This window comes from Gambusia affinis, linkage group LG18 (assembly GCF_019740435.1).
Source record: "Gambusia affinis linkage group LG18, SWU_Gaff_1.0, whole genome shotgun sequence".
Taxonomy (NCBI): Eukaryota; Metazoa; Chordata; class Actinopteri; order Cyprinodontiformes; family Poeciliidae; genus Gambusia; species Gambusia affinis.
The window spans coordinates 10,596,157-10,610,356 of record NC_057885.1 but is presented as its reverse complement, the minus strand read 5'-3'; the positions used below and the strand labels follow the sequence as shown (position 1 = coordinate 10,610,356).

The window sequence follows — 14,200 nt, the reverse complement described above, 5'->3', positions numbered from 1 at the left end:
AGGTGTTCCGGCGTGCTGGAGGAGGGGTGTGGGGGGGAACAAGCCGCCGCTGATAAAAGAACAATGCGCGTCAATCGGCACCAACAACATAACGGCATTTTGGAATCAGTACTTCACAATAAAATCAATCATGTTGGGGTAAAGTAGAAAAAAAAACTTAGGACCTGAGATATTGTCTGTAATTTTGGTGTAATAATGATTTGACACTATTTTACATGCAAAATTAAATCGAGTTTAAATCGTTTTCCCGCGCTTTTAAGTGTTTCAAGCTAAATGCTGTTCAAAGGGTGTTTACTTTGAAAAGCTATAACCGGAAACACCTCTCTGTGTTACGGCTAGCAAAAACTAAGTGAAAAAAGGAGGGGGAGGTAAGTTATTATTTGAGGGGAAAGAAAGAGACAAAGTTGTTGGACTATGCGGTGCTCACGGGGAGGGATTTTATTTATCTGGACCGACTAGTTTTAGCTCAGCACCGGTCTGCTGGGAGACCAGGAGTAACGGAGCGCCGGTTCAAATCATTCCTGCTTCTTTCCAAACTTCTCTGCTACTAACACCGAGTCCCGAACTGGATTCCTTTTCTTCTTCTTCTTCTTTCCCTTTGAATCGGGAATGATTAAACCAGCCGAATCGGAGCCGAGCCGAGCGGATGGACGGACGTACGGACGGAGTCCAGCCAGTGTCCCGTGTGTATCTTTTCTGTTCCCCTCTCTTTAAAGCCAGTATAATGTTACTGTGAGCACATGAGATGAACGGCAGACGTCGGCTAAGTCGACTATCTGAGCACAAACGGGTTTATTTTCTCGTCTACACTGGACCCACATGAAGAGGCGACGGTCCGCATCCTGCTGAACCTCTCTGCTTTGTGTTTTCAAAGAGAAGAGAAAGAAACTGGACACTGAGAAGACTGTGGTGGAGTGGATTTCAGAGGGTTGAAGTCTTGCAGATGTGGAGGGTCGACAAAGGAAGCCCTCCATAGGTCACGACGAAGTGTCCATGTTTGTCTTATTTCCTGGCTGGACTGGCTTGAATTCTTTGTGTTTTATGGAGCCTACCTGTGTCTGTGGGTTTTCCACACGTGGACTTAAATCATGTTAGACTCTTGAAATGTCTTAAGAATATTTTTGTTTTTATTTATCAGCTTTGTATTTATTGCGTGTATAGAAGTTGTCCTTGTGATTTCAAGAATATTTCTTTTTTTTTTTTCTTTTTAGAGTTTGATTCAAATCATTTCAAGTGTAGCCCTATTAGAGCATCTTTTGTTCTGCTGTACATCTCCCTCACACTGTATCTGAGTTATTGCTCTGTAGCATAAAGGAAGACACTGTAACCCCGGAGGCTCCCATCATGGACCGGCCTATAAGCAAGCTGCTGGGGAAGCTGAAGCTCACCGACTCGGGCAGCGTGAAGTTCAACAGCTCCAAGAAGAAACACGACTCCGCCAACAACTCCAACAACAGCAACGCCAACATCTCCGGAGCGTCTGCTCCCGGCTCCGCGGCCGCCTCGCCCTCCAGGCCCGCCCAGTTCTCCTCCACCACCAGCGACGCGGGAGCCCCGGCGACACAGTCTTCCTCCACGTTGGGCACCGATGGGGAGCAGCCGCTGCATCCCTCCACCTTGGCACAACTGAGGCGGCCCTCCTCCCAGCAGCGAGCCTCCTGCTACCTGACGGACGGAGTGGAGGCCCACCCGGGCCTGACCCCTGACGCTGACCCCCGTGGGGGCTCCAAGGCCTCTCTCAACCAGCGGCGGTACTCGCTGGAGCTCCAGCAGCTGGTCAGGCGGCAGCAGCTCCTGTCCCAGCCGCCGCCCCACTCCGTCCCGCCGCTGTACCCTGCTGCTCTGGGATATGGGTCCGCTCCCAGAGGGGGGTCGGCCGAGCAGGGCTACAACTCTGAGCCCGAGAGGCACAAGCGCTTCTCCCTGCAAGAGGCCCTGCTGTACAAGCGCCTCAGCACCGGGGGTGAAGTGTGGGACAACCCCAGACCCGCTTCCCTGTCCCATCCGCCCCATCGCCCCTCTGATATACCCGGAGGGGGGAACGTGGGTTTGTTTTACCCGCCCGGTCCCACCCTGAGCCCGTGTTCGTCGTTCAGCCTGCAGGAGTCGGTGCTGGTCAGCCCCAGGTCCAGCTTCGCCTCCAGCACGGCCAGCGGCGGGGGCGGGGGCAGCCCCATGGGGAGCCGCTGCAGCAGCAACAGAACCAGCGGCATCAGCTTGGGCTACGACTCCCGCTACTCTGTTTCCGTCCAGCAGCAGCCCATGCAGGCTGGAGGGTCTGCGGCGGGGTACGGCGCTCCAGGCAGAGCCGGGGTCACCGCCGCAGAGGCCTGGACTCAGTACCTGGAGGGAGGGGGCCGCCCGGGGCCGTACGACAGCCGCCACTCCTACCCACCTGCGGTGGGAAGCCCGGCGGCGGCCTGCTACCAGGGAGGCCCCGATTGGTGGGAGGACAAGCAGGCGGCGAGAGGGAAAGAGGCGGCCCGGTACTCGGACCTGCCCGGAACCCGCTACCAGGAGGAGCTGACCCGGCTTCTCCTGAGGGATGCTGCCCGAGAAGGCGGAGGGCTGATGGAGGGCCTGAGGCTGAAGGACCAGCCTCTACCCTCACCGGGGACGGCGACGGCCACCGGGCCGGTCCGACCTCAGGAAGACTCCGGTGCAGCTGGAAGAGAGACGGCGGAGAACCGGCAGGAGTTCTTTGGTGAGAATATTTTTCAGCTAAAGTTTTGAGGTGCTTAGTAGGAAGAGACATGATGATATTTCAATGTTTTTAACTGGAGATGCACGATATATCGGCACTAACATCGGTATCGGTGTCTTTTTGTTTGTTTGTGTTTTATTTTTTTGTGGTGCATTCAAAACTTCTATCATCTTCCTGCAAAAAAAAAAAAGTGAAAGTTGGAATCTCAGGCCTGAAAGAAAAAATTGGCGGTCTGCGTTGGCCAGGAAAACTAGGATCGGTGCATCAAACCGCAGCCCCAGTTTTAGCCACTGTTCCCAGAATCGCGTGTTGGGTCATCCAGCGTCTGCCTGCCTTCGCCGTGTTATTACTGCCGTCTGGTGTCGGATCACAGGTTTCCCTCTAAATGAAGGGGTTGCATGGAGAGATGTACAGATTAATAGCTGAAGCAGCATTTTGGCTCTCTGGATGCTGCCGCAGGAACCTGCAGAGACTTGCAGGGTCAGAGCGCGTCGAGGAAAGAAAAGAAGTGGTCGGGCTTCAGAAAACGACTCCAGACAAACGGAGATGAAGTCAAATATGTTTAAAAAAAAATGGGGGGGAAGAAATGAAACAAAGTCAAAGTAGCACATAAATGATTTTTCAAGCTTTTGTGTGACTTTAAAGATGAGGCAAATTTACCGAGGCGTCTGCGTTTGTAATGCGCCGAATCCTCACAGCTTTTATGTGACAAACATTCCTCTGTAACACAAATTACATGCTTCCATATAAAGACAGCTCTGGCCATTACTGAGTCACACAAGATTAAGACTCAGCCTTCCTCTCTGTATGTGTGTGTGTGTGTGTGGTTTTTGTTCCTGTGGCAGGGTGTGTTTCGCCCACCTCGAGTGACTTTAGGCCACAGCAATGCAGTGTTAGAGTGTGTGTGTGTGTGTGTGTGTGTTTAACACAGCCTTGGCGTGTGCAGGGGCGGGGTGCTGCAGCCTGTTTTTTGGCTCAGGTATGTGTGCCCGGAGGGGACATCCAACACGGTGCTGCGCCGGGCCACTGAAGACAGACGCTCTCACACACCCGCACACACACCTGCGGGGAAACTCCCCTCTTCAGCTGAAACAGAAAGTGGAAACAGAAAAAAAAGGCAGAACTAATTTAACCGTCCAGTTAGATCCGCCCACCATGTTTCCTCCTCACGGCGCCTTGTAAAAATGATTCCTGACCCCCCCCACGCCCCTCTGAGCATTTTCTGTCCGCCACGTCACAACCACGTTTAAATTTTTGATTCTGCGATAGATCAGTAAAAAGTAGCGTCGCACCAAAAGATTTTGATTAGAATTTTTTGTCGATAACATCTGAAAAGTGTGGTGTGCATTTTCACTCCATTTTGTTGCGATCACAGCTAAAATTCCCTACCAGACTTTGAATACTGTAACGTAGCTTTCTGGCTGCAAGTTCTCAAGTCTTTGGCAAACTCTGGCTGGTTTTCATCAGATTATCCCCAGAGCATGATGCTGCCACTACCGTGTTCAGAATGCCAGACCTCCCCATTTTTAGCTTTTTTTTTTTTTTACAATATATCATTTTCCATCCATATACAGTTATTCTCTATTTTTTAAAACCACAGTAGAATACATTAAACGTGACAAAATGGAGTATAAATACCTTCCCCAGCCGCTGCACCTCATGCGGTTGTTTTTCGTCTCACTGTTGCGTGTAGCGATTTGGGGCATATTTAAAGTCTCAGCTACCATCTTTTGGGGTTTTTTTCTTTTCTTTTTTTTTTTTTCTGGGCTTTGGCACAGACTTGAGTTTTCTGTAAGACATCAAAGAGTCGGTGTGAAGCCCAAAGCAGCAGCAGCAGCAGCAGCGAGGAGGAATTTTTGATTTGTGTGGCACTCCCTCAACCACATGAGAAGCAGGAGGAAAAAGCGCTCAGTGCCGCCCGTAAATAGATCACAGGAAGGAGTGACTGTCGGACCACCGGCCGCCTCTGCTTCACGTTTTTAACACGCTGCCGTAAGACGCAGCGCCGCTTCTGACAAGTCGATATTTCTTCATCTGTTTCTGCTGCGTGGATGATTTGCTGAAGGCTTCAGTTTAGTCGTTACAGAAACGCTTCTGACGTGTTGGCTGCCAAGACGTTCAGACTCCAGTTTCACCCACACATTTCAGCCGATAATCTTGAGTAGGCTCAAGAATTCACAGATGGTTTTTATTCCTCTTCACCGGCAGCAGTGAAACAAGCCCTCAGCATCATGCTGCCACTGCCGTCTCATCATTGTACATTGAAAAAAAACCCGGAGTTTGAAGTATTTTTGGTTTTTGGTTCAAATGTCTTAGTACACTTGAAATAAGATAAAGTAACGTTTCAGGAAGATGTAGAAGCTCGCTCTAATTTTAACTAAATATTCATGTTTTGTTCTTTTTAAATGTACCAGTTCCACACGCAGATTATTCTACTTAAAGCTGGGACTTATTCCATCAATATCAAGGATTTATTGACTCAAGCTCCTACATCTTTGCTGAAAAGTTACTTTTAAGTTAGTTTTTCTTATTTCAAGTGTGCTAAGATATTTGAAGAAGAAACTAGACCAAAAATACTGGGTAAGATTTTGAGTGTTTGCAGTGTAGAATGAGAGAACAACCCCTTTCTCATTTGAGCCCAGTTTAAGGGTCCAACTTTAGAAAAGAGGCGTGGTTTGTTGCTCGGTAACACCACTGTACAGGTCCACGTGACGCCGGCGTCCCCCGTAGACGGTAAATCTGGCCCCCCGAATCATTTTTCCCCGTCGTCTTAACGAGGAGAAAATTTGACCTGGACTCATGAAAAATGAACAAGTTCCGGCTGCCGGAGCGAATTGAAGAAGCCCCGTCATTACAAACATCCCAAATCGCTCTAAATGTCGGTGTTTGAGTAAAACTCAAAGGGCCCGTCTTGAGCTCCAAACTCCTGGAAGAAAGGGCGCTCTATTCCGAGAGCGGGATCCGGCGGAGTTTCCCCTTTAATAACAGACGCATGAGTGGATGAGCAAACAGCCTGGCATGAGGAGCCGGGCTTCAGCCGCGTGAAAATCCCCCAGGTGGTGCGAACGGGAGGATTTACAAGTGTTGACAGTGTGTGTGTGTGTGTGTGTGTGGAGCTGGATTTCAGGACACATCCTCCTGGAATGCTGTCGTAAACAGGAGCCGCCACTAAACGCCTGTTTGTGACCACTGTGTGTGTGTGTGTGTGTTTTCTCCCCTGAACCAACCGTAGGTACCTGTGTGAAGTGTGGGAAAGGTGTGTACGGGGCGGATAACGCCTGCCAGGCTCAGGATCACCTCTATCACACTCGCTGCTTCACCTGCGTCTCCTGCGGTGAGTCTCGTCTCCTGCAGGGTCGGCGCCACGCCCTTCGTTAATAACTCCCCCCTCTCTCTTTTTTTTAAATCAAAATAAATAAATAAAAAAACGTGACCCCTCTGCAGGTCGGACCCTGAGAAACAAGGACTTCTACAATGTCAACGGCTCTGTGTACTGTAAAGAGGATTACATGGTGAGAGCTGAGGTCCAGACGTGTTTTGACGCCTTTGGAGTCGGGATGAACTCTAATCTCTTGTGTTGTTTTTTTTTTTTAATTACAGTTTTCGGGATTCCAGGCGGCTGCTGAGAAGTGTAGCGTGTGTGGTCACCTCATTCTGGAGCAGGTGAGACATTTCCACGCTCACACCCAGGGACGATTATGTCAGATTTAAACAAAATCCCATCCAAGCTCCACCAATCTTGCATTGGGTAACGTTTTTTTTTTCTTCTTCTTCTTCTTCTTCTTCCCCCTACGATGACTTTGCACATCCCCTCGTTTCCCACAATCCCCTTTGAAGCCATTCTCCTGGGGACGGAGAAATGCGCTGACGTCTCTCTGTTGCCACTTCTTTGGTTTCCCACGATAAGATTTGGCCTGGAATGTTTGCCTTGGCTTTTTGGTAAATAAAGACTTAAGGCTCGTCAGTGATTATCTGCAGACTTCTTTTTTTTTTTTACCTTATATGAACCAAGTCGTGCTTATTAATAGAAGGCGGCCTGTGAGCCACGGGAACCCAACTTCACATGAGGAGTTTGAGGGGCAAAGTGTGAGGAGAGCTGGAGATGTTTATCTAGAGAGCAACTTTCCAGAGTCTGGACATTTTAGCTTACAGCCTAAAAAAGAAAAAAGTATTTCTTTACGTTCTTTGTCTCTTATGCGCTGACTTTATCTTCTTTTATTCCTTCCATAGTTCCTTTTTGCCATCCTTTTTTTTTTTTTTTTTATCCAACTAGTTATCTTGCTAGCGAGACGTTTAGCATAAAAAATCTTCAGGAAGTCAAGAGTTTGAAAGATAAATGTTTGTCTGTTTTTAAAGCTGACCCTCCTTGTATGCAGCAGCCGCATGTGACCTTTTCCAGAGTTGCAGCTCATTAACCCTGCAAGAATTTGCACATTGTCGTCTTGCGCAGTAGGAAGCCGTTAGCAGGTTTTGTTCTTGTGCCTCTAGGCTGTGCTTGTATTCTAATAAAGGCTGATAAGGGAATTATCAGCGAAATGGATCTAAACACAATACCAAGAGGTCAAAAAAGGAACAAATGACTGGACAAATATTCTTCTTCTACAGCTTTCCCCACTGAGGGATAAGAAAAGATCGCTCTGTTCTACAGTTTTGCGTAGACTATATCCATCCATCCGTTTTCTAACACCCTCGTCCCTAATGGGGAGTGAAGGGGTGCTGGTGCCCATCTCCAGCTAACGCTTCGGGCGAGAGGCGGGGTGCATTTATAGCGTAGACTATAAACGTAAAATCTAAATGTTTTTTTGTTTTTTTCCCATCCAGGGGGTCTTTTGTGGGTTCTACTGTCCCTTATATGACAGTAGGCTGACAGGAGAGGGGGGAAGACATGTGGCAAATGTCAGTCGGGTCCGGGAATCGAACCCGCGACGGCCACTTCGAGGACTCAGGGCTCCAAATGTGGGTCACGCTGTCCCCTATGCCACCACAGCACGCCCCTAAATGTTTTTTTTTATGTTTGTGTCAAGATCCTGCAGGCTGTGGGGAACTCCTACCATCCCGGCTGTTTCCGCTGCGTGGTGTGCTCCAAGGCTCTGGACGGGGTTCCCTTCACTGTGGACCAGCACAGCAACATCTACTGCGTGGCAGACTACAACAAGTGAGGATCCACAGATTACCGAGTTACTTTCTCCTTTTGGTTTTTTTTTGTTTTTAATTGAGAGAGCAAAACCTTCAAGTTGTGCTATATGTTGACCGTTGAGTTTATTGCATTTTCATACTGTATATGTTTATAGTTGGGGGTTTTTTTTCCACATGAGATGCATATTTTGAGTTTAATGTTTGGCAGACGTTTCCACAGCAAATAAACTTTCTCCGGTCACATCTGCAGGACTTTTGCTCCAAAGTGCGCTGCCTGTTTGCAGCCCATCTTGCCGACTGAAGTGAGTAGCCTCTTATCTGTTTTAATGAGTAATCCTTTATCTGGTTTGACCTGGATATCGTCGTAAAGGGCATCATTTTTGCAGCTTTTGTTTTCTCCGTTGTGTTTAGGATTGTAGCCCACAGTAGTTATGGTCATTTTTATGTGTCAAGTTGAGAAATATGTGGAGGGAGGGAGGGGAGGAAACCGTGAAATTAAATAGTAGATGTTCTTGTGCTTGCTCAGTGAAGACTTGGGCATTTAAGAAAGCAGTTACAAGGTAGCAGCTTAGCCACCCAATAAACCGGCACAGTGTCCAGGCACTTAAAAGCTCTCTGTGACGAGCCTACAAGTCTCCCTAGTGGGGAATTACCAATTGTTGCATCAAATGGGGACCAAACAAAAACACGTCTAAATCATCCTGTTGTCTTTTTTTTTTTTTTTTTCAATTCTCAATCTTTATTAAATCCTTCAACAATAAAACATACAGTGAAACCAATGTTAACAATATTACTACTGTGAAGTAAACAACCTTAAGTAGTTATACAGAGAAGGATTTGAGTTTTTAACATTTTCCCCCCTGAAATCCTGTTGTCTTAATATTCCACTCATTCAGTGAATGGAAGAAAAAATAAAAAATACAGAAGAAACTATTGATCCGTCACTAACTTTGATTCTGGGAAGCATTCAGCTATTAATTTACATAATAAAAGTGAATTGTGAAAGAGAACATCCTTTTACTTGGAAAACTTTATGCTCACCAACGACACCCATCCATTCCTGTTGGAAAGTTTGTTTGTTTTTTAACAGGAGAACAATACATTTTCATTTAATTTCCTTTTTTATTGATGATTCAAAGCTAATTTGTTTTTTGTTTTTTTTGTTTTTACATCTTTGAAAGGCTAACGGAGCAGAATCGATTGAATCCTCAGAACATGCAATGCTAAATTTCCTAAGTTCCTGCAGGTTATCTGTATCCGGGCCACATGAAATGCATGAAGGATTTCCCTTGACGTGAATGCAGACGTTCCAGACATTATTGGAGCTCTTTGTTTTGTTTCCCAGGGCAGCGAGGAAATCCTCAGGGTCGTGTCTATGAACAAGGACTACCACTTCGAGTGCTACCACTGCGAGGTGAGTTATATCCTCCAACAAAGGTTTCCTCCTGACTGTCTCCTTTCCAGGAATTTTGTTATGTAATCGTCAAACGGCTGAGCTGCCTTCCCCTCTGTGTGCATTCCTGTCCTTATCCGAGTATTTTTGTTCTTCCCCTCTCCCAGGAGTGCGGCAAGCAGCTCTCCGATAAGCCCGGCTCGCAGTGCTTCCCTCTGGACTCTCATCTCCTCTGCCACTCCTGTCACATGAGCAGAGTGTGTGGCACACACAGCGTTCCCCCACACAAGACACACTGATCGCATCGTGCAGCTGTGGATTTTCTTTTCTTAAAGAAGCGATCGACGCGTTCTCAGTCTTTCTTGTGCATCTTCTTAAAAACGAAACCGCTGACGTCGAGACATTTCATTTAGTCCCATTTCATGTCCTCTGATTGGTCCGTCACATGTGCTGCCTGCTGTACTTCTTGTACCATTACTGTACTATAGTTTTTTTTTTAAAAAAGGGAACAAACTACTGCTTTTTAACTCCAGTGTTGCTACTGTTTGCTGTAGAAGAACAAAAGGGATTTTACTGAATTATGTTGTGTGTGTATATACATTATGACTAGCAAACTTTTGCACTTAAATTTTGACTTTACTGTATGTTACATGAATCTGTGCAAGCTGAAGAGAAACCATGTCGTCATTTCTGTATGTTTAAGTATTTTTCCATTTGTGCTCAGATTGTGTACTTACAGATATTGGTCACAATTTCAATAAAAGCAAATGTTAACAGATTTACAGGGAACATCCCTCTGATCTGCAGCAACCCTACACATGTAAATGTGGCACCTTTCAGAGAGGTGTAAACAAAAAAAAAAAGAATAAGTTAGGTTTCTAGGAATTTGACATTTCTCAGCTGCTAGATTTGAGAGCCTGTATTTATCGTGCCAGGAGGATGAAGAAAGAGAGAGGAAAAAATCCTCTTAATCCAACCATTAAAAGTTGCTTTGGAGGCTTGGTGGGGAAAAACCTTTTTCTGATCTTCCACCACAAACAAATTAGTGGAGTTTAGTAAAGTGCTTTGATCAGATGACACCAAGACTACGTCTTTCAACAAAATCTAGCTGTGTTTGTTCAAAAATCCCAAGATGGATGACAATGGGAAAAATATCAGATAACTGGTAAGTATGGGGGAGGATCTGTGATGCTGTGGGCCTGTTCTGAAAAGTCCTTGAGAGCAATTGTTGGGTTGATCAGAAGGTCTAGGAACTTCTCACATGGATAACTAAAAGGAGGATGGATGAGGACTCAGTTATGTTTGAGTGTAAAGTAACTTAAATCTTCAAAGATAACTGAGTGAGAATAAATAGTCCAGCATTTAAAATGGCCGACACGTTTGCAATGATGCAACAAAACAAACATCAGATGGTGTGGTAAACCAATTTATTAATTTCTTTAATTCTTGGTACATTCAGCACTTGGAGGAAAAAAAATAAAACAAACCAAAAACCAAACTGGAACTAAAAAAAATTTAAAATATTAAAACTGCAAATGTTACTATCAGAAGATAAACTTTTGTATTCTTGCCTTCCTAAGGATGAGGGGTGAGGCGGGTCGGCTTTACAGATACGTTTCAGTGTTGAGACCAGTTCTTCTCTGACTCACCTGTTCCAACTTCACAACCGTCTGAGAAAATAATTACCATTCAAAAATAAAATAACCTTCACTTTGACTAAGGGCCGTTTGTAAATTTTGTGGTATTTACATAGATAGTTATATTTGACTTTTAGTGCTGATCAGTAAAACGACTGCTAGAAAACACGTCGGGTCACGGTCAGGGATCTATTCTGGACTGGTTTTATTACAGGGCTCTGAGGAGGAAGGAACTGCGCGACCACAGAGTTAAAATAGTCAGGCGGTCCCCAAAACCTCAGCGGGACAAAACGAAGCGGGAAGCATGAAAACAACCGCCCTGTGCTATACATCTCTTCAATGATGGAGGATGGACAAAATGGAAACAAAAGAACTGGTCGAAGGAAAACCGCTTCTAGGGACAAAGACAAACGGACACTTTCCTATAAATCAGAAATGGTTTTCTGTAATTGAACGATAAAGAGGAGGGGGGGCAACGACAGGAGTGTGTGGAAGACACCGGTGTCATGTTGAGCCTTCTAAAGCATGGCGAGGCAGAGGCTGAGGACCACAGGACTTCCTGTCTCTGCTGCGTCCTCTGCCTCCCCCTCTTCTCTCTTCGTCGTTCCCCGCAGCGTTCAGCGCCTCAGCGGCGCCTGTCCCGGGGGTTGCTGCGGCTACGGGAACGCCGGGCGCTGGCGGGCCCCGGCGAGGGTCGCCTGGATCGGTGGTTGCTGTCCCTCCTCTTGTCCCCCTCTCTGTCTCGGCCCCGCTCCCTGTCGGCATCGCCTCCTTTCCCAGCCACCCCGCTGCTCGCTGCGGCCCCGCTGCTGCTGCCGCCGCCATCCTTCTCCCGGCCCTTCAGCCTCTCCTTTTTCTCCTCGTCACGTTTTTTGTCCTCCTCCTCCTCCAGCTCCTTGCGCTTTCGCTCGCGCTCCTTCTGCCGTTCCACGCGGTCTGAAAGCCTCTGGTTCGCCTGAGTTTACACATCAGTTTGAGTCAGTCAGCTGACCATACAGCATGAAAAAACAGAAGACAAAAAAAGCGTCTTAAAGTATAGAGAGACCGACCTGCTCCTCAGTGAGGGGGAGCCAGTATATACAGGGAGCCGCTTTGGTCTTGAGGAACAAGTCATCCAGCAGTTTAGCAGGAGGCTCATCTCCTTTTTCTGTCAGAGAAAACAGACATGGATCATCGTCCAGCAGACTGGTGACACATTTTCCCTCACCATCAAGGATGTAAATAAAAGAGACAGATAGCTGTATCCTTGCTAGCTAGCTAGGAAGGGTTTATTAGCAGATGGTTAATGGTAGCCTTAACTATATAAAATAAAACTACATAGAATATGAAATTGAATTCTGCTGCCACAGTAAAATTTAAGACCTGCGATTAACATATTTAAGGCCAACTCTTTCTCCCCAATCAATGGAAGACATTTTAAGGCCTCAATTTTACATGCATAAATTTAAGACTTTTTAAGGCTGCTTGGACACCCTGTGTTTCCTCTTGGCCAACAATAAATGGGGAGAAATACTTTTGTGAAGCTTTGCATATTTATAAACCAATCAGATGTCACCCCCGTCTGTTTTTTCTCTTGTTTATATTTCCGTTTGATCCCGTGAAGTTCCTTACCCTTCTTGTCGGTCTTCTTTTCTTTACTCTTGGCTCGCTCCCGCCTCCTGCGCTCCCTCTCTCTGGATCGCGATCGCCGGCCGTCCTCTCCGGGTCTCGCAAATTCCCGCACCTTGTCCCGGTCCCATTCCCGCTCTCCTCGCGCCCGCTCCCGCCGCTCCATCTCCCTCTGTCGCTCTGCCAGCAGGTCCCGCACGCCCCTGTCCCTCTCCCGGTCCCGCTCGCGGTCTCGCTCCCTGTCCTGGTCTTTGTCTCTGTCTCGCACAGGCATCAGAGGGGGCAGCCGGGGCTGAGGAGGGGCAGCCGGGGCAGCGTGATCCTGGTCTTTCTCCGGCTTCCGGATGCCTTTGTGATAATCCAGCTGTTGAGGGGATATGAAATGGACATGAGCAACCTGAAGACAAAAACCCAGTTCCAAACAAAACATCCAGACAAGAGAGACCAGGGGTCCAACAGAAACCAGAGGTAAACTGGTACTTCAGCCTTCATCACCTCATCTTGCTCACAGAAGTCCACGCCCAGCACCTTGGGGTTGCTAGGCGGCCATTTGACTCCATGAAGAGCTGTCCTGGTGGCGACTGCTTCCTCCGTCGTCGTGTACTGCCAGAACACAACAGGACGCAAGCGATGAGCGCTGAAGCAATTCATCTAATTGATCGCGATTAATCAATTATCTAAATGATCGTCAACTAATTTAGTAATCGATAAAAAAATAAATAAATAAATAAAAAACCTTAGGAGACTAAATGAAAAATTTGTAGAACGTACCAGTTTTTTAAAATCTGATTAATCCGTCAGAATAACTGATGAAAGTAATCATTAGCTGCTGTGCTGAAAGCCTTGCTTTGAAAGTGTAACCACGTCTCCAAAAAACACAAAACAACAACAAAAGACGAAAGAGACGTCCGTGTGAAAGAAAATGCTGGTTATATTAGAGGTAAATGTAGGGAAGTAAAGTAAAAGCTTCTATTGAGACATTAGGCTCGTTGGCAGTAACGGGTCGGTCAATGCTGTGACGGCATACAGACTTATGAACGTCTCAAAACAACATAATTATCAGTTGGACATCTCTCCAAGACTCAAAGCAGGGCCACCTCCGTAAAGCTTTTCACCGCTTCATGGAGCAAAGAGTAACAGTGCCGCCCCTCCCCCACCTGTTGATGTCCTGACATATTTTGACGGAAGCCCGATCCATCATCGTTTAAAAACAGAACCATCAAAGTCCAGATAACCACGGCCCGTCTGGTCTCCAGTCAGCCTAACGGCGCAAACATCACAACCTCTAATTCGCTGTTTAGGCTAAATTCGTCTAAAAGCTGCTGAATGGAAATCTACCAGCTATTTAAATAAAAATAAACATCTTTTCTCAATATGTCCCACCATTTCACCCAGCATCAACAACTTTCTGTTTCAGTTCACTTTTATTTTGTGGCGTCTTTTGTATTGTTACTCAAAGTTCTCATAGAGTGAAAATCCTACATCAGCCCATGACTGTGAATTAATTTTCTTTAAAAAACAAACAAACAAAAATAATGGATAAGAGATGCTGCAAGTGTCAGTCAAAAACCTACATCTGCTGCTTCAACATACATCAACTTTTTAAGTTGGACCAATGAAACCATAAAATTATCAGAATTCGAGAGCGATTCATAACAGTCTAGTTTAGGCGATCAGGTGCGATCAATAAAAATGTCGGTGTAGTGAATCTACTCCCAGTGA

At 46.5% G+C, this 14,200-nt stretch overlaps 2 protein-coding genes across 2 annotated transcripts in view; one reads left to right on the top strand and one right to left on the bottom strand.

Annotated features, from left to right (window-relative positions):
- Positions 1-338: 338 nt before the first annotated feature.
- On the top strand, positions 339-10,012 carry ajuba (ajuba LIM protein). The gene is made up of 8 exons (XM_044097226.1): positions 339-2,704; positions 5,937-6,038; positions 6,149-6,216; positions 6,305-6,367; positions 7,729-7,859; positions 8,091-8,142; positions 9,186-9,254; positions 9,401-10,012. The coding sequence occupies exons 1-8, from the start codon at positions 1,345-1,347 to the stop codon at positions 9,530-9,532; spliced, it is 1,977 nt and encodes a 658-aa protein (XP_043953161.1). The 5' UTR covers positions 339-1,344; the 3' UTR covers positions 9,533-10,012.
- The window catches only part of acin1b (apoptotic chromatin condensation inducer 1b), a 23,090-nt gene continuing 18,622 nt past the window's right edge, over positions 9,733-14,200 (bottom strand). Inside the window, exons 14-17 of the mRNA XM_044097224.1 lie at positions 12,974-13,081; positions 12,482-12,842; positions 11,920-12,017; positions 9,733-11,825 (exon numbers count right to left, since the gene is read on the bottom strand). Of these exons, the coding sequence (XP_043953159.1) occupies positions 11,496-11,825; positions 11,920-12,017; positions 12,482-12,842; positions 12,974-13,081 (897 nt within the window). The 3' untranslated portion in view covers positions 9,733-11,495. The remainder of the gene's footprint in view (positions 11,826-11,919; positions 12,018-12,481; positions 12,843-12,973; positions 13,082-14,200) is intronic.

Coding starts and splice junctions, on each gene's coding strand:
- ajuba (XM_044097226.1), top strand. CDS start 1,345: ATGGACCGGCCTATAAGCAAGCTGCTGGGGAAGCTGAAGCTCACCGAC. Junction 6,368..7,728: donor GTCACCTCATTCTGGAGCAG/GTGAGACATTTC, acceptor GTTTGTGTCAAG/ATCCTGCAGGCTGTGGGGAA. Junction 9,255..9,400: donor TCGAGTGCTACCACTGCGAG/GTGAGTTATATC, acceptor CCCCTCTCCCAG/GAGTGCGGCAAGCAGCTCTC.